Source organism: Culex pipiens, chromosome 3 (genome assembly GCF_016801865.2).
Source record: "Culex pipiens pallens isolate TS chromosome 3, TS_CPP_V2, whole genome shotgun sequence".
Taxonomy (NCBI): Eukaryota; Metazoa; Arthropoda; class Insecta; order Diptera; family Culicidae; genus Culex; species Culex pipiens.
Window position 1 is genome coordinate 23,641,949 of NC_068939.1, and position 27,737 is coordinate 23,669,685.

General features: G+C 40.8%; 6 protein-coding genes across 10 annotated transcripts in view; 3 read left to right on the forward strand and 3 right to left on the reverse strand.

Annotated features, from left to right (window-relative positions):
* Positions 1–5,276, forward strand: part of LOC120420644 (peroxidasin) — a 220,764-nt gene extending 215,488 nt beyond the window's left edge. For all 4 annotated transcript variants that reach the window (XM_052710923.1, XM_052710921.1, XM_039583722.2 and 1 more), the window contains one exon: positions 1,993–5,276. In XM_052710923.1, the coding sequence (XP_052566883.1) occupies positions 1,993–4,630 (2,638 nt within the window). In that variant the 3' untranslated portion in view covers positions 4,631–5,276. The remainder of the gene's footprint in view (positions 1–1,992) is intronic.
* On the reverse strand, positions 4,997–10,498 carry LOC120420645 (acyl-coenzyme A thioesterase 13-like). Of its 2 annotated transcripts, XM_052710924.1 has the most exons (3): positions 10,483–10,498; positions 5,991–6,061; positions 4,997–5,934 (listed from the first exon to the last, which is right to left on the reverse strand). In XM_052710924.1, the coding sequence occupies exons 2-3, from the start codon at positions 6,039–6,041 to the stop codon at positions 5,584–5,586; spliced, it is 402 nt and encodes a 133-aa protein (XP_052566884.1). In that variant the 5' UTR covers positions 6,042–6,061; positions 10,483–10,498; the 3' UTR covers positions 4,997–5,583. The 2 variants fall into 2 exon arrangements, with proteins under 2 accessions (XP_052566884.1, XP_039439659.1); XM_039583725.2 differs by lacking the exon at positions 10,483–10,498 and having other exon boundaries at positions 5,991–6,098.
* Positions 10,499–11,582: 1,084 nt separating this feature from the next.
* Positions 11,583–15,906, reverse strand: LOC120420668 (acyl-coenzyme A thioesterase 13-like). The gene is made up of 2 exons (XM_039583766.2): positions 15,772–15,906; positions 11,583–11,998 (listed from the first exon to the last, which is right to left on the reverse strand). Exons 1-2 carry the CDS (start codon positions 15,868–15,870, stop codon positions 11,642–11,644), a joined length of 456 nt encoding a protein of 151 aa, XP_039439700.1. The 5' UTR covers positions 15,871–15,906; the 3' UTR covers positions 11,583–11,641.
* A 189-nt stretch (positions 15,907–16,095) lies between these two features.
* Positions 16,096–18,228, forward strand: LOC120420667 (uncharacterized). Its single transcript, XM_039583765.2, has 2 exons — positions 16,096–17,106; positions 17,159–18,228. Exons 1-2 carry the CDS (start codon positions 16,101–16,103, stop codon positions 18,199–18,201), a joined length of 2,049 nt encoding a protein of 682 aa, XP_039439699.1. The 5' UTR covers positions 16,096–16,100; the 3' UTR covers positions 18,202–18,228.
* A 1,795-nt stretch (positions 18,229–20,023) lies between these two features.
* On the forward strand, positions 20,024–20,776 carry LOC120420669 (uncharacterized). Its single transcript, XM_039583767.2, has 2 exons — positions 20,024–20,235; positions 20,293–20,776. The coding sequence occupies exons 1-2, from the start codon at positions 20,134–20,136 to the stop codon at positions 20,644–20,646; spliced, it is 456 nt and encodes a 151-aa protein (XP_039439701.1). The 5' UTR covers positions 20,024–20,133; the 3' UTR covers positions 20,647–20,776.
* Positions 20,777–24,777: 4,001 nt separating this feature from the next.
* The window catches only part of LOC120420676 (keratin, type I cytoskeletal 9-like), a 74,771-nt gene continuing 71,811 nt past the window's right edge, over positions 24,778–27,737 (reverse strand). Inside the window, exons 5-6 of the mRNA XM_039583774.2 lie at positions 25,879–26,100; positions 24,778–25,681 (exon numbers count right to left, since the gene is read on the reverse strand). Coding sequence (XP_039439708.1) covers positions 25,235–25,681; positions 25,879–26,100 — 669 coding nt within the window. The 3' untranslated portion in view covers positions 24,778–25,234. The remainder of the gene's footprint in view (positions 25,682–25,878; positions 26,101–27,737) is intronic.

The following is a 27,737-nucleotide window of genomic DNA, read 5'->3' on the forward strand; positions in this document are numbered from 1 at the left end:
GATCACCCATGGTTGCCCCTCCGTTGCTGAACAGAACCGTAATATCCTTTCAGCACTACTGATTATATGCTTCGACGATCTAGTGGTGATTCCCTTATCAACAGCATGTATGAATGCGCTGAAAAGATAAAACATCATGATTGCTAAAGCTAGATCAGTTGCGAATAGGTAACAGTCATTGGCCACCAACGGCGCCCGCCATGTCAGTTTGTAGATCTCGATTTTAAGGGACGGGAATGTTAGTTAGCGCAGGTTGCTACAAGGGCAGCTGGTTTACCCTGTGCTTACACCCCACAAGCGCCAGGAACCTGAAAATTTGTTAGTAGGATAGGGTGTTTGGTCAGGATTCATCATAGAAGATGATGATGCGACCCAAAATCATAGTGTTTGTTGAAAGGTATTATGTTTTAATCTCAAGGCAAGCAATCGGATGCTGCGGATGAGTCATTTCCCGTTTATCGGCTGTTAACTTTTAATTGAAATGGATTTATCTTAGACAGCTGGCTGTGGAAAGATAGAACCAAAATTTTTTGTAATTAAATGATGAAGAATTTAACAGTCTGACTTTTTAATTGAGATGTTTTTACGAGTTTTACATGATTCATGTTTAGTGGGGTACTGATTAACGAAGCGAACGACGAGTTACGATGTTTATCGTCAATGTGCTTAGTTCTCAAATGATAGAAAATCATGTTAGAAACAACTCTCTCATACATGAAAACTTTCGGAAAAATCGTTTACCACGTTCCCTGGGCATTTTTTTTGAAAAAAGGCAGTTTTTTCGACAATTTCACAAAATCTGCTTAGAAAATATGGAAAATTTTGAAATTTCAAATAGCCTATACCATTAAATGATGGTATGTGGTCCAATAAATAAGTTAATGTACCTACCGATTTGGCCTTTGAAACCCTTGTTTTCACTATCCCGGTAGCTTTTATGTCGAAAAATACGAGTTTTTGCTTTACTTTTTTTCAATCTTTTCCCTCGGTATTGAACACAAAAATTATCTCATATGTGAGAATACATGCATTTGTATCCATGGAAATACAGAAAACGTGCATCGATTGGTTTAAATGCAAAATGCTCTAAATATGAGTTATCTACTACAAATAATTCATTGATTTAGCACGTAGTGTGCCATGAGAAAACAACACCAGGTGGCTTTAGTATTAGAGAATGAGCCAATTATGTTTAAAAATAGATGCGACATAGCTGCACTTCAAATTAGGCTTAAATTTTCCTTAATATTCCTTAATGATGATTAAATTCAACATTTTCTAATATTCAATATTCTTTCTTCACAAAAACTGGAATATCTCAGCACAGAGTTGATGAAACTTCAAAGTTGCTTAGACGAAAATCTTTGGCGGAAAATTTCCTACAAGATGCATGTATTCTCACATATGAGGTAATTTTTGTGTTCAATACCGAGGGAAAAGATTGAAAAAAAGTAAAGCAAAAACTCGTATTTTTCGACATAAAAGCTACCGGGATAGTGAAAACAAGGGTTTCAAAGGCCAAATCGATACATTAACTTGTTTATTGGACCACATACCATCATTTAATGGTATAGGCTATTAGAAATTTCAACATTTTTCATTTTTTCTAAGCAGATTTTTTGAAATTGTCGAAAAAACTGACTTTTTTCAAAAAAAATGCCCAGGGAACGTGGTAAACGATTTTTCCGAAAGTTTTCATGTATGAGAGAGTTGTTTCTAACATGATTTTCTATCATTTGAGAACTAAGCACATTGAATTTCTCGACTTCGTGTTTTTTTGGGACACGCTAATGGCTTATATAAGCCTAGGATAACATGTCTCCAAAAATTTCATTGAAATCGGAGAGGATCGAGAAAAAAGTACCTAAAAAATTCTTATTTTGGGCTGGAATCGCTCGTACATATTATTAAATAATTAGGATTTTCAAGAAGTTTAATTTTTAATACAATTGAAAAAAAAAGCTCAACCTTCCCTTTTCTCAAACCTTTCAGGAAAAAGCTGGAACTCCTGCCCGGCGACCAATTCGTGCGCATCGCCATCGCCGAAGCATCCCGCGAGGTGGACCTCGCCATCAACCAAACCATCGCAAAGCTCTTCTCGGGCAACGCCTCAACGGCCCAGCACCACGGTGACCTGTTCCGGATCGTCCGCTTCCCGACGGGTCCCGCCCGTGAGTTGGCCCGCGCTGCCGAGGTGTACGAGCGAGCGCTGGTTAACATCCGGCGCCACGTGGACACCGGCAAGGCTTTGGCGACCAACAGTTCGGACTTTAACTACAACGACTTGCTGTCGCCGGACTATTTGGACCTGCTGGCACAACTGTCTGGGTGTATGGCACACCGGGTGACGCCAAACTGTACGGATTTGTGTTTTCATGCCAAGTTTAGGACGCTGGATGGGTCGTGTAACAATTACAAGAATTCTGGGTGGGGATCATCGCTGACCGGGTTCCGACGACTGCTGCCTCCGATCTACGAGAATGGGTTCAACATGCCGATTGGTTGGAACAAGACCAAGATGTACAACGGGTTCGCCAAGCCTAGTCCGAGGTTGGTATCGACGCGGTTGATCTCAACGGAGGAGATTACGCCGGATGAGCGGATCACGCACATGGTGATGCAGTGGGGTCAGTTTTTGGATCACGATCTGGATCATGCGATTCCGTCGGTAAGTTCGGAAAGTTGGGACGGTGTTGACTGCAAGAAGACTTGTGAGTACGCGGCGCCTTGTTATCCCATTGAAATTCCGGATGGGGATCCTCGCGTTCACAACCGACGCTGCATTGACTTTGTCCGATCGAGTGCCGTTTGTGGTTCCGGAATGACTTCGATCTTCTTTGGAACTGTGCAGCCGAGGGAGCAGATCAACCAGCTGACGTCGTTCATTGACGCGTCGCAGGTTTACGGATATTCGGAGAACTTTGCCCGTGAGTTGAGGAATCTGACGACGGACGATGGATTGCTGAGAGAAGGACCGCATTTTCCTAATCAAAAATCGCTGCTGCCGTTTGCAGCTCCCACCGATGGAATGGACTGTCGGAGGAATTTGGATGAGAGCACCGTGAACTGTTTCACGGCTGGAGATATTCGAGTTAATGAGCAGTTGGGCCTGCTGGCGATGCATATTGTATGGTTCCGGGAGCACAATCGAATCGCTGGAGAGTTGAAGCGAGTCAATCCTCACTGGGATGGGGACAAGTTGTATTTTGAGAGCAGGAAGATTGTCGGAGCGATCGTGCAGCACATTACGTACGAACACTGGTTGCCACTGATCATTGGTGATCGTATGGAACCGTACACCGGGTACGACTCCTCGATAAATCCGTCAATTTCGAACGAGTTCGCTACGGCTGCCTTGCGTTTTGGACACTCGCTGATTAATCCAGTCCTGCACCGACTAAACGAATCATTCGAACCGATCACCCAAGGCCACATCCCACTGCATAAGGCCTTCTTTGCACCGTGGAGGATCGTGTACGAAGGTGGAGTGGATCCGCTGCTGCGTGGTTTGATTTCGGTCCCAGCCAAGCTGAAGAAACCGAACCAGAACTTGAACGTCGATTTGACTGAGAAGTTGTTCGAGACGGCTCACGCCGTGGCGCTGGACCTGGCCGCGATCAATATTCAACGATCGCGGGATCACGCGCTGCCCGGGTACAATGACTACCGGAAGTTCTGCAACATGAAGAAGGCTGCCTCATTTGACGATTTAAAGCAGGAGATTACGAGCGAAACGGTTCGCGACAAATTGAAAGAGTTGTACGGCCATCCGGACAACATCGACCTGTGGGTTGGTGGAATTCTGGAAGATCAACTTCCGGGTGCTAAAGTTGGCCCACTGTTCAAGTGTTTATTGATGGAACAGTTCAACAGGCTACGTGAAGGCGATCGCTTCTGGTACGAGAACGATCAATTTAAGCCGGAACAGCTGGCTCAGATTAAGAGGATCACGCTGGGTAGCGTGCTTTGCAGCACGGGTGACAACATAACCCGTGTTACCGACAACGTGTTCGTGCTACCGAGCAAACAGGGCGGCTACAAATTCTGCGACGAAATTGCACAAATCGATTTTGAACACTGGGTTGAGTGCAGCGAATGTTCGCGACATCACAAACGCTACACTACGCTGTCCAGACAGCGAAGATCGGTTCGAGCCAAGCGCGATCTTGAGCCACAATTGGCTAGGAAAGCCTCACCCGAGAACCACCTAGAACTGGAGGACGCCTTCATCGATGACGACATGAACGAAGAGCGCATCGAAGGACTGGAATCGCTGATCGAGACGTTCCAAAAGTCGATGAAGCAAATGCGCCGGAAGATCCGCAAGCTCGAGCAGCAGTGTTCGGCAACTGCGACGACCGGTACAAACCCAACTAAGGGTAAACCCCACGGTCACTGCGTGGACAGTAAGGGCATCAAACGGTTGAACAACGAGATCTGGATGCGGGACGACTGCACCAAGTGCGAGTGTGAGCATCACCAGATCAGCTGCGAGACTGAACGATGCGCGGAGCTTATTTGCGAGAATGGGCTGGTCCAGCTCAAGGAGGACGGCAAGTGCTGCCCGAGTTGCGTTGTTGATGATAGTGCAGCGCAGGCGACGGTGACCGCCAAGGACGGGGGGCAGTAACTGATGACGAGCGCGTTCACGAGTTTTTAGGGTTAGTGTTTTTTCCAATTAGTCGTTGAAGGCATTTCGTGGATATTCCACCGACGCGGCACGATCTTTCTGTAGTATTTCTAGCTGCGGAATTGGTTTTAAACCTTAGCTGAGTCAAAATGAAACTATTCTAGCATTCTTAGGTGCGCGTTAAACAACCGTTTTGGGCTAGAACCAAACTTTACGTTGATCATAACTTGAAAATTTGCTAGCTCATAGCTCAACCTTTTATTACAATGTAGTTTCGAATAGCAGTATGAAGCCGTTTAGTTGAAAAGATCGACTCGACTAACAATGACTAGAAAATCAAAACTGATAGCAAGCACTCTACAAAACTCAATCCTCTTCGTCTTCACCAGGGTCACGAACCATGATTTGTGCTGTAAATATACTCGTATCATAGCAAATCTTTCTCGAACATTTCGAATCAACACGACTGCTCTCTGATATACAAGCAGTCCCTCAAGTTAAACCAAATACATATGACAAAATGAAAAAGACTCGAAATCTCGAGAAGATCGCCAAAACCAAATAATGAAAAATCCTCTCTAACAAAACGAAAATCGTTGCGATTGCAACTCTGACTACCAAAGTGAACGATACAAGAATAAAGCTAGCGTTGAAGAAAACCCTAGACACTTAAGAGAATGGTGAATGAAGAGAAAACAAGACATGGAATTGTCATCAAGCGTACATTAGCGGCGTAGTAAAAGTTGAACAAATTTTACCTTAAAACTTCACATTGAACCGAGCTCGAGCTGCATAAAAAGAAAATCGTGACTAATACAAAAAAAAACAAACACAAAAAAAATAATCAACCAACTGAATTGAAACCAATAAACTAAATCAATTAAACACTTTTACTCTCTTTTCAAAGACGCCACCGTAGTCCACACAAATCACTGGAAAGAAACGTCCCCAACTCACATCTTCGTCGCCGGATAGTACACCGTGTGCGTGCCCCGTGCAATGATCGAGTTGTCCCGTTTGTGGCGCAGCTCGCACTCCATGAAGGCGAAATTTTTCCCCGACCGGACGGGGCTGGCATCGATCAAAACCTCGTCCCCCGGTCGGGCACCCTTCATGAACGTCACGTGCATTTCCACCGAAACACCAAAGGGACAGTTTGGTCTTGCGAGCAGGGCCTCCGACGTTACGGTTTCGATTAGCGACGCTGTGAAACCACCGTGAAGAACTCCGTATCGGTTGAGGTGTTCGTCAGCCACCTTAAACTGGGCGCTGCAACGGCCGTCACCGATGCTGATCATTTTGACCTGGAATTTGAAGTTTTTCAGCGTATCGATTAACCTCGATGAGGTTTTGTACCAACCTGTTGCAAGCATCGATCGAAGCTACTGTTTTTGACCACTTGGCTGGACATTCTGCGTAGAAATTGCAAGCCTATCATGAAGAAAATCAGAGAATAATTAAGGCTAATTTAAAATTTACACCAACGATTTCAAAAAACAACTGTTCCCAATGAATGAAGTCACATCACTAATGCGGTAAAAGTCACCTGTTCTTCTGAATAAGTAACGGTTGCGGTATTTCCAAGATTTAGGTGTGGATTATAATCAATCCAGTCCATCCCCTTAATTCAATGTATGTTTAACTTTTAACCCCTTTCCGCTCAATGCTGGCATTTAAAACTGTCGTGACAGTTTTCGAGAAATTTAAATCTGTAGTAAAATTATAGTGGTGCCCTGGTGCTACCATGGGCGTTACAGGGTTAAGAAATTTATGTATGACACATTCCGACGTTGCAACGTCACGATTTTTTTTAACTTTATTCGAAATATGTCTCGTACTTAAATGTTATTACAAATTCGGATTAGAAATTGAATTTTCTGCAAGTACACTCAAACCCCGATGGTTTGACACCAACTGTTGTCAAACGGGGTCACGTTTCAGTTTGACAGCCCTTTTACACGGAGTTCACATACACCCCCAAACGTTTGTTTTGATAGCGTGCGTGAGCGCCGTATAAAAAGTGACAGTTCGTCACAAACTAAAAAAGTGTCAAACGAAAAAGCGACCATCCACCGGGGGTTGAGTGTTTACATTTTCATCTATTAACAAAACAAATTTGAGGGCATTTGGTTGTATCATTGCTGAGATACAGTCATGCCTCGGTTTAGCACCGCATATGGGGGATGCAAAACCGAGGCGTGCATAACCGAGGCACAGAGCTTATGGGATTTTGGCTATATGGGAGACATTGGCTTTAATCGTACGAAAAATCATGCAAATATCAAAAAATTATAGTGTTTTGAAATCGGGATGATGTCAGCTATCCATCAAAATTATTGTTTCATGAAAATTTTCACAAAAATACGTATTTTTCCTATATTTCGAAAATGCATTTTTTTCTCTTAAGAAACCAAAAATATATTGTTATTGCAATATGGGTATCAAATGATCAGGTTTTTTTTTTTCAAACATTTTGGATGTAATAACAATTTTTAAAAAATACTCAAAATTTTCACAAAACTACGTCTTTTTGAAAAAAAACTCCAAATTTTAATTTTTACAATATGGGTATCAAACGATCGGGATTTTTTCATACATTTCGAATGTAATAACAACATTTTTAGAAAATTCAATTCAATTGGTGTTTATTAGAATTTAACAGTTCTGCTCCAGGATGTTACATTTGCAATTCAGAGATTTGGAGAACCTTTCAACTGAGATCAATTCATAAGCCTTTACAGGGAGGGTACATGTTTCTATGTTTAGATGTTGCTAGCTGCGTGCTCTTTTAGGGAAAATAAATTTTGAGAAAAAACCCTAGATCTATGTATGGCTTAAGACTAATATCACAGTTGTTGACGGAGGAGTGCTTCGATGAGCGGATTCGTTGACATCCCACAAGAAGTCCTGAAGGTTCTCGTTGCCTTTTCGATGCTTGCGTCGATGGTGTCGACGCCGGCCAGCTCGTGTAGATCGTCGGTCGGGTACCACGGGTCCAAGTTGTGCACCATCTTGAGCAGCTTGTTCTGCTTCACCTGGAGTCGCTTACGGTGCGATTTGGCGCAGTTGCCCCAGACCGCAGCAGCGTAGGTCAGCATTGGACGGATGATGCACTTGACCACGAGCGACTTGTTCTTAATACTCAGTTTCGACCGCCGATTAAGCAGGGAGTAGAGCGCCTTGGTGGAACGATCCACCTTCTCGATGATGTTGTTCACGTGCTTGTCGTACTTCAGCTTCTTGTCATGCACCACACCCAGGTACCTGACCTCGTCGTCCCAATTTTTAGAAAATACTCAAAAGTTTCACAAAACTCGAACGATCGGGATTTTTTCATATAGTTCGAATTTATAACACAAAATTTCCGTTTTTACAATCCTGGTATCAAACGATCGGGATTTTTCATACATTTCGAATGTAATTACAATTTTTTTGAAAATACTCCAAATTTTCACAAAACCACGTATTTCTTAAAAAAATACTCAAAGTTTCCGTTTTTACGATGTGGGTGTCGAACGATCGGGATTTTTTCATATATTTCGAATTTAATAACAATATTTTTTGAAATACTCAAAATTTTCACAAAACTACGTATTTTCGAAAAAAAATACTAAAAATTTCAGTTTTTACAATGAGGGTATCAAACGATCGGGATTCTTTCATACATTTCAAAAGTTATTAAAAAAATGAAAATACTCAAAATTTTCACAAAACTAGGTATTTTTGAAAAAAAAAAATGATTTGACTATTTGATACCCATAACTGAAAAAAACTGAAATTTTGAAAAGTTTTACAAAAATACGTAGTTTTGTGAAAATTTTGAGTATTTTCAAAAAATATTGTTATTACATTCGAAATGTAAAAATGTAAAATGTCCCGATCGTTTGATACCCACATTGTAAAAACGGAAATTTTGAGTATTTTATTCGAAAATACGTAGTTTTGTGAAAAATTCGAGTATTTTCTAAAAATGTTGTTGTTACATTCGAAATGTATGAAAAAATTCCGATCATTTAGCACCCATATTGTAAAAATTGAAATTTTGAGTATTTTATTCGAAAATACGTTGTTTTGTGAAAATTTTGAGTATTTTCTAAAAATGTTGTAAATACATTCGAAATGTATAAAAAATCCCGATCATTTGATACCCATATTGTGAAAATTGAAATTTTGAGTATTTTTTTCGAAAAAAACGTGGTTTGTGAAAATTTGGAGTATTTTCTAAAAAAAAAATTATTATATCCGAAATGTATGAAAAAACCTGATCATTTTATACCCATATTCCAATAACAATATATTTTTGGATTCTTTAGAGAAAAAAATGCATTTTCAAGATACAGGAAAAATACATATTTTTGTGAAAATTTTCATGAAATAATAATTTTAATGGATAACTGACATCATCCCGATTCCAAAACACTATAATTTTTTGATGTTTGCATGATTTTTCGTACGATTGAAGCCAATGTCTCCCATATAGCCAAAAACCCATAAGCTCTGTGCTTCAGTTAAGCACTGGGCCGTGCTTAACCGAGGCAGCTGAACGGTGCAAAACCGGGGCAGTGCAAAACCGAGGCGTGCAAAACCGAGGCATGACTGTATAGCCATTTGAAATTAGCAGTTTTCTTCGACCAAATTGGCTCAAAATTTTGGTGAAGACTCGTTAAACCGGCCCCGTGTATTACTCTTCTTATTGAAAAGTGCTGGCGACAAAATTGGGCGAAAAGTTCATCGCCCGGAGATCGCGAGTTGGCGCGAGCGAATGAACACCGCGAAAAAAAGGAATGAACACCGCGATTCGGGGGTGCATTGGGGTTAAATGATTATTTCGTCATTCGGTTTAATAAGAAAATAATTATTTTTTATTATTTAATAATTATTTTTTCGTAAATATTGCTACTTTGATGCGATGTAATTAATTTTTACAGTAAATTAGCCATTGTTACATCAAATTTGACCCTTCAAACGCGCTAGAATGGCCAAATTTTAAAACAACAATGTTTGCCAATTTGACCAAAGAAAAGTTCATCCGCGGTCTGTCAGCAGCGCGCTGTTTTGTTTGCTAGATCCACATTTGAAAATGTCGAACGTTGAAGGAAATCGTTAAAAAAAAAACGGAAATTAACCGACTAATTTTTTATTCCGATCTGTAAAACTAGTTCTGGCGAGGGTTCTGGGCATTGCGGCAATCGATTTTACCGGCGGGTTGCTTCCGGTTGCATTTGATTTGCGGAGAGGGTTTTTCAATCCACCAGGGGCTTATTCGGAGGTAACAGTTTCGGTAATCCGGAACTTCTGATAAGTTTAATATTTGCAGTGTTTAGCATGAAAAACAAACTTAGACTAATCTTTCAAGTGTGCGCTCTTTTTGGGGATGCCCCCCCCCCCCCCCTCAATCAATTTAGCACCCCTCCCATATTTGCCAACACTTTGATAAAATGGTGTAAATTGTCAAGTATTTAATTTAAGTAGGTATTCATGACAAGCATTTTAAAAATGAAGTCTTTAAAATTGGATAATTCTAGAATAAAATATCATTTCTCAAATAAAAGTGAGCAAGCAACTCTCTATTGTTGATGCATCTTAAAATGTTGATTTAATAGCAGAAAACTGTAAAAGTGATTAGAATTGGTTAAACGGCTTACAGTGATTAAAATTGGTATATTTCCCCTAATTGGTTGCGTCCAAGCTTTGTTCATTTAATGTTTAATAAGAATGGAAATTTATGTGGGAAAGCTTACTTTTTTGTGTTTCGATGTTTGTTATTTATATATTTAGGGACCAACCCAGAGCTTTTAAAAATAGTAAATGTGTTAATTTAGGCGAATGGGTCATGGGAAAATTTTACTTACTTTACTGTGGGAGCTGCCAAATATCGAACTTACAACCAGCGGCAATGAGCGTTCACTGGATTTGTCTTTTCACCAACAATCTTATCGAGCCTTACCCTCTAATAGGGAGCATTCATTTATTACGTAACGCAAAAACGGATTTTTAGACAACCTTTTAAAATTGTGTATCGAGCGTAACGACACCCCCCACCCCACCTCCTCATCCAACGGCGTTACGTAATAAAAGAACGCTCTCTAAGGTAGCGCAAAATCATCTGTCTCATTTCCATGACACATGGTGTGCCATTAATCACATCAATCCACTGAATGTAATTATTTTGCTAATTACTTAAAGCAAATACCCAGTCAACTCAATCGGAATTCTGAAATGGAATTCAATTCGAATCGTTTACGTATTCCGTTTCAAACGCAACAACCTGTACGTACAAGGAATCGACAAAACTGTAGGTTATTATTGGGACTCTTTAGAGTAAAAAAGTACACGGAAAACAACCCTGATTTTTAATTTGACTTTTTCTAACTAAAAGTTTAAGTCCAAAAATAGGTAATTTTTAATTTTTGATTTGGCCGTCGCCGATGTTGATCATTTTGAGCTGGAATTGGATGATTTGGCTTGAGGTGAAATATGTTTAAAAAATGCTATTTTAATTAACATTTTGCACGCACTGATCGAAGCTATTATTTTTGATCACGGAGTTAGACATTTTGCGAACAAAATGAAAGTCTTTCCTAGAAATCATTTCTTCTATCTTACGAACTTTTACAAACACTAATCTCGCTGAGCCAAGCAACGTACCGTCGTCAGGGGTGACATTGGGTCTGGGGGGTGAGATTGGGTCATACAAAAATGCTGAAATTTATATGACCCAATCTCACCCCCAGACCCAATGTCACCCCTGATGACGGTAACTGGAATGATAGAATTCATCAGTCGACTGTTCGATTTTTGTAGTAACGGGTTTTCCATGATGTATGGAATGACATCAATCACTTCAACCTCCTGAATGTAATTCATATTTGCCAATCAGGAGTCTCTCTCAATAAAATACTAAATTCAGACAGTAAGGAATGTCATCAGAGTAGAGTAAGTTTTGTTTAACTAAGCTTACCAAACTGTATTTTAAACACCAAATATAGGACTAATCAATCTAAACCCCTCTCACTCCTTCGCCTTCCCCGTGCCAATATACTTGGTGTGTTGGCCCCTCGCAATGATCGAGTTGTCCTTTTTGTGGCGCAGTTCGCACTCCAAAAATGCCAAATTTCTTCCCGCCCGGATGGTGTTCGCGTCGATCACGACGTCGTCCCCCTCGCGGGCCCCCTTCAGGTACGTTACGTGAATGTCCACCGATACACCGGGCAGACAGTTCTCCTTCGTCATCAGGGCGTACGTCGTCACGACATCGACGATGGTGGCCGTGTAGCCACCGTGCAATCCTCCGGCCCGGTTGAGGTGCTCCTCGGCGACCTTGAACTCCGCCGTGCACTTGCCGTCGCCACCGCTGACCATTTTGAGCTGTGAGGGAAGCGGAATTTTAGTTAAATAATGCCTATGTTCTGAAAGCCCTTTCCTCAGAAATATGCAAATTAAATTCGAAATCTTCAATTCACTAATGTTGCCATCTTCAATATCAAAATCTTCAATAGGGTTATCAGGGTTGCGAATTAGCGAGCGAGCTAAAATCCGCGCACGCTCATTCATGAGCATGAGAACTTCTCAGGTAGCTCGTGCTTTTTTAGAATATTGTTGATGAATCTCGCATAGGGCAATTGGATTGCCACTTTTGAAGGTCATTTATATTCCTGAGATAATTTCATCACGAAAGAGGGGCATGCACTCATCTAATGTTGTTAGCATAGTATTTTTTTCAGAGTTTTGTAATTAAAAATACAAGATAAATAAATTTACGATCAATGAAAAATTGCACTTTTGCTTAGAATTCCAGACACTCCTTTTTGCTTATTATTTTAACTTTCATAATTAGACTAAACTCTCAAGTAATGGCATTGTTAGGTCTTAAATAAGCTGTTAACAGGAAGACAATTGATATTTTTATATTAAAACGTATTTTTACTTGTGGGAACGCAGGCCAAGGATTGATACCTAAGAGCATGCAATGGCACTGACCTTGTTGCGTGCTCTTCGGTTGACGTCCACGTAAGGAACATCCTGGAAGGAGCGTAACTAACTACATCCGTAGTTCTGTTAGATCATCCGAATTATCTTGATCAGAACAGTATAGCTCTGGTTCCTTGCGAGTGTCCTATTTTCTTACCTCCACGTTGGCTTGGTTTTCATGATGACCTAGCTGGTGGCCTGTGGAAACGGATCGTAAACCTTTGACCACCGCGGGTCAGAATCGAGACGGCTAAAAGAAAGGGGCGCGACAATGTGGGAAAGGGAAGCAATTTGTGATTGTAGACGGTATTGTTTTGATTCGCAGTATGTTGAGTCAACTGCTGTGGATGTACCTGAAACATCGCACAACGGGGTTTCTCTTCTCTTCATTCTCAGCTACCACCTATCTCCTATTTTTATTTTGCTCTTCTGATTCCCAATTCTTCACTGATTCTTCTATTTAATATCCAACATTTGATTTTGATTTTATTAACTTTTGATTCTCTTATCTCTCAAAGCTTTTCCACTCTTTTCTATCAATTGATACTGCTGTAACAAACTTTGTTTTGTTTTTTTTTTCCTTAAAAATATACTTTTCCTTAATGTACTAGTAATATCAAGTCTATTTATCATTCGCCTAATCTGTTTTGATCTTATACATCTAGCTTCTCATTTTTATTCTTCAAAATACGCTCATCATTCTCTTACTATTGATACTTGAATTTTATAAAATAAATTCTCTTTTACTGTCTATCGTTTTCAATCTTCACCCTTTTTTCAAACAAGTGAGGTTTGAGCCCTTACTCAATCTATGGAATGATTAAAGGATAAACACAAATATTACTATTGTATTTTTGGTAAACTTTTATAACATGCTTAGGATCAAAAATTGTAACAAAACACCGCGACAAAAGAAATAGCAACAGATAAACAGACTCAACAATAGGGAAGATTTCAGGAGAAAACAATACACAGTAAATAACAATAAGTTTTTGAATTTATACTAAAATATAACAGTTTTTGCTTTAATGAAAGTTAGGCACACTATAAATGGTTAGGCGCTTATACTTACATCAAACCCTACGTAATGTACCACCCCCGGCCGAGTTAAAATGCGTAACCGGAAAAGAAGGTGTGCATGCCTGGCACGAACACTCAAAGCGTGTTCTAGCGTGCTGCTCCTACTGACTCAGAGCAAGGGTGAGATGTAGGTGTAAGGGCAGTGCGTGTTCGTCGGGAACCTAGTGCATAAGATCGGTCAAGGCCCGTTCTTACACTGAAAATTGCGAATTGCGAATTGCGAATTTCGAAAACGTAATTTTACTTGTGGGCACTCATTAATAAATAAGATAGTTTATTGAAATCCATCAAAGACACAGATTTGACATTTATTGTGCTAAATTATTTAAAAATAATTGATTAAACAAGATGAGGTGCCCAGACTTGAAAACGTTCACGATTTAAATGACGTAATACTTTTCAGATATTTTTCAGTTTTATTAAATAGTTAACCTTCACGGGTTACCATTTTATCAACTTTATTTTTATAAATCGGATTATTTCTTCAGATAACGATGATAATCCTAATTTATATCCTAAATTTATAAAAAAATACCTTAGCTCAATATTATTGAGATTAGCCTATTTCAGCCTCTATTAAAAAACAACAAAGCTCTGCTGGAAAAAAATTGATTATTGTACAGTGAGTCAAATATTTGTCCGTACCCCCCCGTACCGAAAATGTTTGTAATATATAAGTACATAAAATTCGACTAAAGTACCATGTTTTATACATCAATCGACGCGGCAGAATGTCCTCTTGAAGACACTGTCATTGGATTTGCAAAAAACTTTTTCTAAAAAAATGCAAAAATAGTTTACTGAAAAAAGTCAAAAAAAGAGGTCAAATAATTGTTAGTACCCCTAATAAAAGTACAAAATCTGATCGATTTAAGTGAATTCATTTATGAAATGTTGTTTCTGTGTCAAATACTAGTACCTCTAGCCAGTTTGTGACAACTTTGAACTTCTGATAACTTTGTTTAGTTTGTTTATATTAAAAATTGGTTTAAATTTAGTTTTTTTAGGTAAAACTTATAAAAACATTAGTTTATTAACAACTATTTTTATAAAATTGCTATTTTATGTTGTAAGAGTCTCTATTGAACAAGTTTCAACAATATTTGTTCAAAATATACATTGTTTTCATCTTTTTTATTGACAATTTTCGACCAAAAATACTGTTTCGGAACAATACCGTTGAACAATCCGGATTGTACCGGAACCGATTTAACCCCTCGGGGAGAAATTTTGTGGTGGTCAGATAGAGGATAAAAAAACCAACCTCTTGCAATTTGAAGCATTCAATTTCGTCCACTACAGCCCGATTACGAGTCCCTAGTCTGAAATTTGAAATTTTCAAATTCCCCAAGCAAAACATTCTGACCCAGGAGGGTACAGAAATTCTCGGCACGAAAAGTGAAAATTTCAAAAAAAAAAAATAAAAAAAAATAGTACAATATTTAATTGGGTCCTAAAATGAAGCTTAGATTGCTGATATTATTGTTTAAAGCGATAAAGCTTATTTTTCTGAATACAATGACCCTTTGTACGGCCACAAAGAGTTTAAAATGGATTTTTAAATCAATTTTGAAAAATTATCCTCGCGGTCCTTCTTGACAGAAAAGCTCCTACTTGACAGCTCGTTCCAAGGGGACCATAGTTGATCCATCGAAAAAATGTTGTCTTGTCATTTTTTTTTTTTTTTTTTTGCATTAAAATGAAAAAAAGTGATCAGAAATGGTTTTTGATCGTGTTTTTTACCGTTGTACATAAAAATTGACATAGGGTTTTAGTACCCAATTGAAATTAAATCTCAATCCGATTTTGTAGAAATGTATCTTTGCGGCGCAGAACCCTAATCGATTGAAATATTTCATCGTACAACACTTTTGTCGGCACAGCCCTACACAAAAGGGCAAAATGTCAAAATATCAAAGTCTCTCATTATTTTTGGTGCCGTGCGGGTTCAAGTTATTTTAATAAAATATTCGCATATTAATGAAGAAAAAATGACGACGACATTCCTACAACGATGATAAATTCAAAGTTCACAACGTTTAAGTGAAAGTTATACGCTTGGTAAGTAATTACCCGTCCAAACCACTAACCTGCTGCAAGCACCGATCGTAACCATTCGTTTTGGTCATGTAGCTGGACACGGCCCGCAGAAATTCCAATCCCTTCTTGGCGCTCATCGTTTTCAGCATTGGAACTCTCCGCTTGCAGAATTCTTTAACTGGCGCAACGCGATTACGCAAACAACCCGAACTGATTGAAATTCGCTGCTAAACTAAAGGGCCGACGGCGATAACAACAACAGCAGCAACACTTTTGCAGTTTTTTGTTTTGCTCCACTGCTTCGCAGACGCGTCGCGTCGCGACGACTGAAACATTTCACTGAGGCGCGCGTTGGCGCGTGAAATCTTGCAAGCTTGAGATGGAGATGCGAATGAGTGAGTTTGGAAGCTTGCAGCTTCCGGACGTGACCAGCTTGCCGTTTGCAATTTCGTCCTCAAATGACCACTATGTCGTTTCGACCAAGGGGAGCATTGCGATTCTTCAGCTACGGTACAAGCACATCAACGACGATGGTGCGCTGAACTATAATGTTGCTCGATTCGAGTGCTCCAAGGAGAAACCCACCAGTCAGCTGGAGACGCGTGAGATCAACGTGTACAACAGCAGTAATCGGGAGCAGCGTGCGAAAATTATGCTCGACCAGACCATCATTCCGAAAGTGGCCACGTTGTACATCAACAATGCGCTGGCCGTGCCGTCGCCACCGGGAATCTTTCCGGATTATAATGAATGCCTGGTGGCGCATCTGACCAACATGGGTCAGCTGACGCTGCAACGGCACGATAAGGTGCGCAACTTGTGGATCTTGTACGTGGACGTTTCTACGACGTGGATTGCGCACATTTACGACGGCACCGTGTTTGACCAGTTTGGTCCGCTCAGCCAAACCACGGCGGAAGCTCTGATTTGTGCGTTCTGTTGGCGTGATGTGGTCTTTGACCACGCGGCTTACTTTGCGTTCGGAACCAAATCTGGGAAGATCGCCATCTACAGCCTGCTGTCGGACAGTGTGAGGGCGGAGCAGATCGTTGGAACGGGGACGGACTCGGTGCGATGCCTGAAGTGGGTGACGATCACCAAGGAGCAAAACCTACTGCTGGCGGGACTTCAGAGCGGAAGGATTGCTTTGTATAGTTTTCGAATTCAACCCGATTATACGGTGGTGGATTGCGAGCAGCTGGCGGATATTTGGGGGGACGCGGACGCGTTGGTGGTGGATCACATGCAGCACGAGGTTGATTACGACAACGAGCGGGTGGTTTTGCTGGTGGTGAAAGGAACGCATCTGGTGGCGACCGCGTTCGGCTTTGAGGGACAAATCCAGTCGGTTACGTTTCACAACATGAATAACTTTTCGATAACAGGTAAGAAAATGGACAATGTGCAAGACTGTAATATAATTTCTCAATTTTTCAGGCATGCAACAACTGTCTCCCATGTGCTACATCGTTTCAACCCTCACGGGCTCTATTTTCTGCGTGGACATCCAAACCAAGGCCGGCAACTTGTCCCTCGCCTGCAGCCAAATACAAACCGACCTAAACACGCTAAAATTCTCCATCTATGGCCTGACCGCCACCAAAACCCGATCCTGCTGGCTTATGGTCGGATATCCGGCGAAAAGTTTCGACCATCTGAGCATCCGCCTACCAACGACGATTATTTTCTGCAAATTTAGCGCCCGCAACGCCCTCCAGATGCTGATAACCAATCCGACGTTGCGGATGACCGAGCATTACGACTGCGCCGAGTTGGTGCGCTTCAGCGGTAGCCGTAATCTGCAGACGCTCGCCGAGCTGGACGTGCTGACAAAGTTCCAGCCGAACGTGGACGACCAGTATGCGTACCAGTTGAAGTTGCAGCTGCTGCAGTTGGGATCGCGGCTGAGCTACTTCAAGAAACGCTGCCTGTCAATCGCTGAAGTGCTCTTCAACCAAGCTCAGTTCATCACGATGGTCATTGAGTTGCTTCACGCGGTCAAGGTGATCTTCTACTTCTTATCGATCCGGGGACTTGGCCCGTTCAATTACGCCCAGCTGATGACGATTCGCTGCTTGCGCAACTTTATCCGCGATTTCGTCGAAGACAGCTTCCCGGGAGACTTTGAGCACATCCACGACGCCCTCAAGCCAACGCTGGCCGATGCGGTGAGTCATGCGAATGAGCTGCTGGCCTGCGCCGAGCAGCCACTGTACTGTGAAAAGTGCACGTTCTGCGAGGAACCCATCGTCGACACCAAGCTGCAGTGCCTGGACGGTCACCAAACGTTCCGCTGTTCGATCACGAAGCAGCAGATTCCACTGGGGGAAGAGGAGACCGCGTGCGACATGTGCGATGCCGAAACGCTGGATGTGGCCGTGTTGGGGAGTATTTTCAGCGCGGACGGGGGACAGTTGGCGATTTACTACCATTGCTGTTGTATCTGTGACGTGCCGCTGGTTAGGAAGAATGTGATCTGAGCTGAATAAAACTTCCCTTTACTGACAGTTAAAGCCAACCATTTATTCTTCGAAATTCTTGCACTAAGGAATCGCCGCCCACATTCCCAACCGGTGCAAACATCTCCGTCGTGAAATGCACTCCCCGTCGCTGTTGCGCACAAAGTCTGGTTTGCAGAAGCACCCTCTGCTGCAAAATCCAAAGCATCGCTGTGCCTCCACACCCTGCAGAATGGCACAAGTTACAGGGCAAGGTGGTCCACAATCTTGAACTTCTTCGTTTGGGCCACATTTTAGTTCGTCTACCACAGCTACAAAAACAATAATTAAAAAATGAATCATAAAATGAGATTTTTTAAGAAACTTGCCGCCCAGAACTGCAGACATAATTACAACAAAAAGGAGTACTTTGAAGTTCATCATTGTACAACTTTGATTACTCAAAGATACATGGCTTGAGAATATATAGTTATTTCTAGAAGGCCTCACAATAACATGTTTGTACCTGTTATGAACCCTTTGCGAAATCCTCATGTTCGCACGTAGCTCAACAGTATCTCAACTGCAGAACTCTCAGAACTGTTAATTGCTGCTCAACGATGATGAACTACACACTTGTGCTGCTAATTTCCCTCCTTCTGGCCACTGCTGTTACTGGTGGTGATCCACCGGAAGATCTACCCGGTGCGTTAGAGTGTTCCGGCCAAAACGAGGAGTTCAACCTCTGCGGAACGTCCTGTCCGGCCCGGTGCGGAACTTTGCTGTGCCTTTCTGGCGATCATCATCCAAGAAAAATGTGCGTACCCGGGTGTTTCTGCAAGCGAGGATACTTGAGGGATCGTAAAAATCGGTGTGTTCGGTCGTCGGAGTGCTTTCGCAGCCGAAAGTAGTTTCATTTAAATTAATTTTCTCGTAATAAAAATCCCCGCATTAATAATTGTTGTTTTTCTCTGGAAAATAATCGTGTCAAACTTGTGCCCGATTTCCGCCCGAATCCAACCGCCTTCTGTCGACATTTTTCATGACTGGGTTTTGTCGAAGCTCGCGTCCCGCGTTCTGTCAAACAAACAATCAAAGCAGTCGGTTTCGCGCGCTAAGCACACGTGTGTCTTTTTCTCCCGTCAGTTGTGGAAGAAAACAATGGCCAGCAGTTGCGGATTCCCGATACGGTCGGCTGCAGACCGCCACTTGAAGAAGTTGCTGGTGGCGGTGCAGACCAAGCGGCAGGTCAACCTATCCCGCGAGCTGACAACCGCTGACCTGGCGGATCTCCGCCGGACAGCGGAGCTGTTTCGGGAAGTGGTTCCGCTGCTACGAGTGGAACTTGGCAAGCTGAGAGCAACATTGTTGGAAGGCGGAACAGCAGCGATTCTGCGTGTGCAGACCAACCCGTTTCTGGAGACGGTAACCGATGCCCCCAAGAGGAAGAAGAAAGTCGTTACGTTTACGGCGGATCAACAGACAAATCCGTTCCTGGCAGACTCACGGTTGCAAGTGGAAACAAATCCGTTCGGCAGGCTAGCAGTTCCTGCAATTGGAGATGGTGCAACGTTACTGGAACTGTATCTGCCCGCCGCTGGGGCGATGTCGCCGGATAGGCGCACGTCAGCGTTGAAGCCAGTTCCAGCAGACAATACTACTGCGGTCGCTGATCCTAAGAATTCAGGAACATCGCTGCAAGCGGGATCTCCCGAGAGGGAGAAGAAAGTCGTTACGTTTGCGGTGGATCAGCAGACAAATCCGTTCCTGACGGCCTCACAGACGCAAGTGGAAATAAATCCGTTCGCCATGCCAGCAGTTCGACCGATCGGAGCTGATGCAATGTTGCCGGAACGGAATCGGCAAACTTCAGTGGTGAAGACAATTCCGGACGTCAATATTTCTCCAGTCGCCGGTCCTAAGCGTTCAGAGCTATCAGTGGAAGCAGTGTCGGTGCAAGCGGGATCTCCCGAGATGAAGAAGAAAGTCATTACGTTCGCGGTGAACCAGCAACGCCCAATGGTAGTCCAGAATGCTTCGGAAGCTAAAGCTCACCAACCGAGAGCTCCAGTCAAGGTGGACCGATTGTCCGACTCAGCAACAGATAAGACTAACCCAGATATCACATTTCAGTGTCCGGAAAATAAGCCGCAAAAGTCACGGCAACGTCCCAGGACCAGAAGGTCGAGCTCGTTTCGGACGCCAGTTTCACAACCCAAACTGGACACGGCTTCAGCGAAACAGTTCATCGAGAAGCAAGTTGCGGTGCCACTGCCACCCTGCTACTTTTGCGGTGGAAAGCATACGCTGTGTCGGTGCAGCGACTTTTTCTTTCTGCGGCTTGCGGAACGCGAGGACTTTGTCCAGCAGATGAAGCTGTGCGTCAACTGTTTCAGTCAGCGACACAACGCCTCCAGCTGCCGAGACAAACCTCGCTGTTTGCGGTGTCCGCAGTGGCATCACACGCTGCTGCATCGAAATGTGTAGTGGAATCTCAGTGGTAACAATGCAAGTGGAGTATTGTGAACCTTGTCAAAGCTTGTTGCGACACAGGCTGGTGTACACGCTAACAACAAACTACACAACTTTGTGCGATGAGAAACCTGCGCAACAGTCTCCAGTCTCATAGTATCTCCAGTCCAACGGTAAGTGAATTTTCCTGTTCGCCTTTTTATTTTCACTGTAACTCGGAATAGAAGGAATATGAATTGCAAAAGAACAAATTCACTTCTATTCTTATTTGAAGGGAACAAATTTTCACAAATAAAACAAACACCATCGATGCTTTTCAATCTGCAATTTAACTCTGTATTTGACTAGTTTTGATTGAATATTATGTTACTATTTGACTAGACTTCTTATAGAGAGATTGGTTTGAACTTTAAGTTTTGGTTTATCCACATGCCCCCGCGCCGGCAACGTCAACGTGTTCTATAGCATTTCCGTTCTATTGGTTTATGTTTAGGGTGTGAGTTATGTTGTTTCACGTGTTGTTTAGGTTAGTGTTTACGTTTAGCGTCCATTTTATTTTATGTTTCTTTTTGTTTAAGAGTAAAATGCAACTCGTTTGTTTCTGGGAGCAGGTTTTTTTTATACAACTATCGGAGTATTTTGAAAAATGTTATTTAGGTTAAGCTTTCAGAAAACGGGAAGGTTCATTGGGAGCGTTAGGTGAGATTTTGTTTTTCTTTAACATGAGTGAGAATTAACTGTTTGTTTTATGTTTCGCATTTTATCCGTTAAACGCTGATTTTCCTTCGGCTACCAAAAATATACTTTAGACTTCTTTGTTAATTTACAAATTTCACAATCATTTTCAAAAATATTTTTTAAATATAATTCAATATAAACGTTGGTTGGATGTTTATTTTTAATCCTAAATTACCTTTCCCACAAATATACAATTTTGCTTGATTTATGTTTCAGGAGATTTCATGAACAATTGTGTTATTAAAAAATTTTGATTACTTTAATGTTATTTCGTACAAATTATGACCCCTAAAATACAAATTTTGTTTTGTTTGTTAAATACCGGAAACCGTTAAATTTTTCTCTTCTCATTTTCTTCTTCATCTAGTTTATGTTTAAAACGTTCCAAAATCACTTATGTATACAAACTTTGGTATATTTAGACTGGTATCGACGTATCGTGTGCTGAATTTTGCTTAAAAATTACTAAAAATGTGCTACTTGCTTGTTACTGGTTACTCATTCAACTTAGGAAGAATCTTTGTTTACGGAACGGAAGGCTGTTTTGTTTGAAAACAAATCTGTCTTTTCTGAGTAGCCACATTTGTTTTTTTACTTCTTATTTTGTATGAATATAAAATTAAAAACTGATTTTTCTTAAATCACTTTCTTTGCCATTCTGGCTTCTTTTTTCGCTATCAATCATCTGCTGCTCTTTGTATTTTTTTTCATTCGTGTTTTTCTTGTTAAGGCACATTTAATAATATTTAAAAATTCTTTAACGTCGATTGATCCTGTTCAGTAAATTTAAATTCATCGTAAAATCCGTTGCACTAGTTTGCTTTGTATCGGTTTTTGCGCTACACTTATTGATTTTTATGTTTTATGTTTGTTCTCTCTGTTTTTTTTTTTACCTTCGCCTGTTTCACACTAAATCAACAACAACACTTATGATTATACATTATGCAATATTATTGTTTTTTTCTGCTCTCTAGCCCCTCGGGACAAAAGGGGGTGACGCAATCGATTAATGAGTTAATTGGCTCTGAGTTGGATTATTTACAGAAAGTCCGCTTACCCAACTGACTAACTGACTAGTAATTAAGGTAAACAGACGCCGGGATTCTGGGGGAGTATTTTGATGGTTTGTTTGTGTTTGTGTTTTTGGTTGGAACTTCAAACGACAATGTTTGTTTTGAAAATTACTGCCATTTTTGCAGTTATGGGAAAAAACGTATCAAGTTGCTTACAAAGTGAGTTTTGAAATTTTGTCTGGTTGTTTCCCAATCCGAGAGTATCGTTGAAAGATTTTTGTATCTGTTTCATTAAACACTAAACACTAATTAACTACATTTTACTATAACTTTGGCGTACTTTTCACTCAGACGGTTGCTTAGAGCACAGAAATGTTATGTATATGTGTTAGTATGGTTGTTTCTTTTAAGTATAAAATACACAGCAAAGTTTGAAAATGTGTTTTTTTTTCTGTTTGCGTTGAAATGTCGAGAGTGCATAGATTTTTTACAGATGACTTATTTTTGGCGGTATCGTTTCGAGCTGCCGCTGAGCCATAATTTTCACACAAAAAAACGTTGTATAGGGTTTTAGGTTATGAAATGAAAATAGTATTAGAGATTTTCTATCCATGTATTTTTAACATCAATTTTGATCTATTGGAATTTAAATACAGAGCGGATTCGCTAATTCGAAGCATTCCATGATAAAAGCACTCAAACGTTAAAATCAGATGTCAAGATGACATTTCAACTCCATTGTTTGAAGATGTGGTTTAGTGGAGTTTCATTCCAATGAGTGAATTCGCTCTGTAGGGGAGAGTGAGGAGACCTGATCCCCTTTTTTGTATCGCACATAACTCTGTCAATTTTTCACAAAACTATGAACTTTTTGCATGAATTGAAAGCTTAAACATTCCTTTATGTTTGGCTGATAAGGGTATTTCATCAGATAAACTCTTCGAATCATGCCAAGCGTTTTTAAAAAAATATTTAAACCGGCATTTTCAAAATGTTGGGGGTAGTTTGATCCCCCTTTCAACATTTTCAAGAAATCTTAAGCAAAATGTTTCTTATTCATCCAAACTTTTAATTTTCGTGAAATAACAGCAATTTCACATTAAACCTGTACGTTTGTGTTCAAAATATAACAAGTTTAGCATGCAAAATATTTAAAAACTTAAAATTTTCTTTTTTAGACCAAAATTGAGCATGTTTACAAAAGCTGGCAATTTTTGTTTACAAAACTTTTGAAAAATGGTTCAAACTGCAGTGAGTTATGTACAACTATACTAAAGGAGACTATGTACGAAAACCCAGCCCAATTATTTTATCTTGAGACTGATTCCAGTGACTGTAAAAATGCAGGTATCAAGTCTCCCTAAACGCACTTTTTTAAACAATAGATTGTAAAAATAGTATGACGATAAATTTAACGTCAAATGCGTAAGGGTTTTGTAGTTTATAAGTTTATCAAACAACTCATGCATAAAAAAAAAAATTGAATAATTTTTTAGTGTTTTCTATACTTATTAGCATTAGCATTAGCATTAGCATTTGGAGGACGCCCCACCACCGGAAGGCTCCACAACGCTTATCCCTCTGTTTGGTCTGGTTGTGTTAGACCCTCATCCGGAACAATAATCCAACACGGGAGATACCATGTCTTCATCTTTTGATGAGTGTGTAATACTGTTTGGTCCCTCATCCGGAACAATAATCCAACACGGGAGATACCATGTCTTCATCTTTTGATGAGTGTGTAATACAGCCCAGGGCATAAGGGGGTCCAGGCCGGGTCCAAGCTATCCTCAGGGATATGAAGGATCGTTAGTAAACACCTATCTAAAGTGCGCAAGGACCCCTACGTCACCTTAGTGGTATAGATGTTTGTAGGGAGGTTTTGGACTCAATGTTAGTAGGAGAGGTAGAACCCTAGGATACACCTCGAAAGGCGTTGCGGGTTGGTTGTAACAGTATTCCTAATTCCAGTCTATGCTCACCAAGTCGCCATGGCCTAGTGGTTAGCATTTTTGCTTACCAATCCAAAGGACGGGGGTTCGAACCCCGCCTTCGGCGACTTTGATTTTTCGTTTATATTCAGCATTTCAAGTATTTCTATGTCCTTAACTTTCTCGATGGGAGCAGATGGGAATCGAACCCAGAACCATTCGCTTACAAAGCAAACACTGTAACCATTCAGCCACAGCTGCTCCCTGTTTTCTATACTTATCAAAAAAAAAAAAAAAAAAAAAAAAAAAAAAAAAAAAAAAAAAAAAAAAAAAAAAAAGATCTCTTAGAAGTTTTTTGCAGCACTTTTTAGAAGAATGTGTGTAACTCAAACATTTTTTAATTTTTTTTCTTTGTTTTCTACAATGAGTTTTAGTCAATTTCGCACAACTTTCTAGAACAAAGCTAATTGTTTTACCCACATACTGACGAGATACAGGCTTGGGATCAAGTGTCCCCGGGGATCAAGTCTCCCCACTCTCCCCTACGTATAACGAAAAAATAGTCAAATAATGGATAAAATATATATACATGAAATAAAATCACAGGTAAACATTTTTAGGATAAATTCGAAAGACTGGAAACTCACCACAACATTTACGAATTCCCCATCGCTTTTTGACATTGCGTTTGACAGTTGGTTTATGTGTACTTTTGGCTTTTGCAACTAGATGGAATTAGATTCAAAACCATTAAAATTAGTAGAATTTTATCAAACTTCCACTTTACAAAAAAATATTGAACTGAAAAAAAAACATCAGAAAGAACATGTGACCATCAGCGGCAGCAGCGTGTTTCGATGGTTCTTTTTAAGTGTATAGTTGCACGGTTCAGTAGTATCTCCAAAGAACACCCCTCCAATCCTAAGTCACGTACTGGTCAGCGCAGGTCATCTCGCTGAAGTAGTTCCCCAGCGGCGAATCGGCCGCGTGGTCCGTCGCCGTGTACGCCGCCGACGACGATTCGTAGTACGACGGATGGAAGCTGGTTCCGATCTGCAGGTTGTACGTTGAGCTTCCACCAGGTTCGTGGAACGGATCCCCGGGACCGGTCGGTTCCCACGGCTGGGGACTGAGGGTTTCCACGTCGGATTCACCGCCGGTGGCCGCCGCCAGCGAGTCCATCATCAGCTGATGGTGCGGATGGTGGTGGTGGTGGTGATGGTTGTGGTGGCCTGCCCCGTCCGGATGTTGATGACCCAACATGTCCGAGGCGGTCGGACCGGGACTGCTGTTGAAGAATGCTTCGGAAAATTTGCCTATTTCCGTCGAGCCGAACGCCTGCTGGAAGCCGGGTAGGGGTGTCACGATCTAAAAATAAAATTACAACAGAGAATGATATAATTTCGCGTGTAAATTACCGAACCCAATTGAGTCATGTCCTCTTCATAACAAACGAAGAAACTTGAATAATACTCAATAATCGCCTGAACACGTCAAAGCGGTGATTTAAAATCAATAAACTTAAAAATAGTCAGCTAGCAGAGGAGGTGTCAATGTTACTTCACCTTGTCCGGAGTGGCCATTGCCGGTGCAGCAGCAGCATGGTCACCGGATTTGTCGTTGTCTGCCGTGGCGGCTGCCGAGCTTCCCCGGCCGTGTTTGGCGGACGTTTGCTTTTTGGAACGTTTTGGTGGACTGCCCCCGCCGGTAGCGGCGCGACCCGGCGACGGATGCCGGCTGGACGGGGAGCTTTTACCGGGACGCTCGTGGTGCTCGAAGGTGTCGGGCTGGAGGAGATGAAATAAAAGATTTTGAAATCAATTATTATTTTGTAATGACAATTTTGATTGTGTTACAACGATATATGTGTGTAACCGGCAGCGAAATTATGGTAAAGTCTAGTTTGTATCAGACTTGAGTTATGCCGATACAGCTTATCCCAGTCCCGGGTATTCGGTGGTGACAGCCTTCGCGCTGCTTCCAATGACCCATTTCAGAATTGAAGAGAACCTGGTGACCAGATTTCTTGGCCATTGAGAAGAGTCGAAAACAAAAACTAACTTAGATTTCATCAGAAATTGATAAACTGCAGCGCCTTTTTCGCGCGTTGAAAAAAGTTGCAATTGGGTCCTAAAATGAAGCTTAGATTGCTGATATTATTGTTTACAGCGATAAAGCTTATTTTTCTGAGTACAATGACCCTTTGTACGACCACAAAGAGTTTAAAATGGATTTTTAAATCAATTTTGAAAAATTAACCTCGCGGTCCTTCTTGACAGAAAAGTTCCTACTTGACAGCTCGTTCCAAGGGGACCATAGTTGATCCACCGAAAAAATGTTGTCTTATCAAAAAAAAAAAAAATATGCATTAAAATGAAAAAAAAAATGATCAGAAATTGTTTTTAATCGTGTTTTTTATCGTTGTACATAAAAATTGACATAGGGCTTTAGTACCCAATTGACGGGTTTTAAACCTAGCACTCACAGAGAGTACTGGCGCCTTAGCCCGCTCGGCTATCAGACCGATGAGAAATGGGAAGGATAAACACCTGTTATTTTGGCCAAATAGGTTTCCCATACTGATGGGGTACATATTTCTCGTTGTTATATTACATGCAAATTCATAAAATAATACAAAATTTATTTTTACACCCCGGCCATATACATACAGGTAGATTACTACTTGATTTTTTTCTTGCTACGTGGAAAAAAAATCTTCATTTTCCCTTCTGCTTCTCTTTCAGAAACAGTACCTTCAATACTCTTGGTACCTTAGTAACCATTTGTTCAATATTCAATGTCGAAAAAAAAAATCAAAGGTGAATCTGGGTCACGATTCAACAAAAATTCATGACATGTAAAAAATTGTGGAGATGGAACTTTAAAACGATGCTTCACCATACCTAAATTTCTGTAAAATACTTTTTGTTTGCAAATTTGATTTTACACCTGAAAGAATCGGCCTTTTCCAACGTTTTTCAAATATTATGATTAATTTTTCATCTACTTGTACCAAACCTGAAAATATTTCATATTTTTTCATGGAAAAAAATACCCAAAAACTAAAATTTTCGAAAAAATATGTTGTGTGTGAAAAGTCGAATTAAAAATAATTTGATTTTTCCGAAAAAAAACTTTGTTTTCTGAGAAGTCAATTGCTAGGCACACTGAATGTTATTTTTGTTTACAAAACATTTAAAAAATGGTTCAAACTGCAGTAAGTCATCAAAAAGGAAACCATGTACAAAATACCAAACCAATTGATTATTATTATTAAGCTTGAGACTGATTCCAGTGACTGTAAAATTTCAGGGAGCAAGTCTCTCTAATTGCACTTTTTTAATCAATTGATTGTAAAAACAGTATGACGATAAATTTAACGTCAAATGCGTAAAGGTTTTGTACCGTCATCTGGGACGAATCG

Bases quoted from the DNA above. Each gene is read 5' to 3' on its own strand.
- LOC120420645 (XM_039583725.2), bottom strand. From the start codon at position 6,068: ATGATAGGCTTGCAATTTCTACGCAGAATGTCCAGCCAAGTGGTCAAA. The intron at 5,935-5,990 runs GTTGGTACAAAA...TTCAAATTCCAG, and splicing joins TCGATCGATGCTTGCAACAG to GTCAAAATGATCAGCATCGG.
- LOC120420668 (XM_039583766.2), bottom strand. From the start codon at position 15,870: ATGCTGAAAACGATGAGCGCCAAGAAGGGATTGGAATTTCTGCGGGCC. The intron at 11,999-15,771 runs GTTAGTGGTTTG...CTTCCCTCACAG, and splicing joins ACGATCGGTGCTTGCAGCAG to CTCAAAATGGTCAGCGGTGG.
- LOC120420669 (XM_039583767.2), top strand. From the start codon at position 20,134: ATGAAGAAGAAAGTCATTACGTTCGCGGTGAACCAGCAACGCCCAATG. The intron at 20,236-20,292 runs GTGGACCGATTG...ATCACATTTCAG, and splicing joins AACCGAGAGCTCCAGTCAAG to TGTCCGGAAAATAAGCCGCA.
- LOC120420667 (XM_039583765.2), top strand. From the start codon at position 16,101: ATGGAGATGCGAATGAGTGAGTTTGGAAGCTTGCAGCTTCCGGACGTG. The intron at 17,107-17,158 runs GTAAGAAAATGG...TCAATTTTTCAG, and splicing joins GAATAACTTTTCGATAACAG to GCATGCAACAACTGTCTCCC.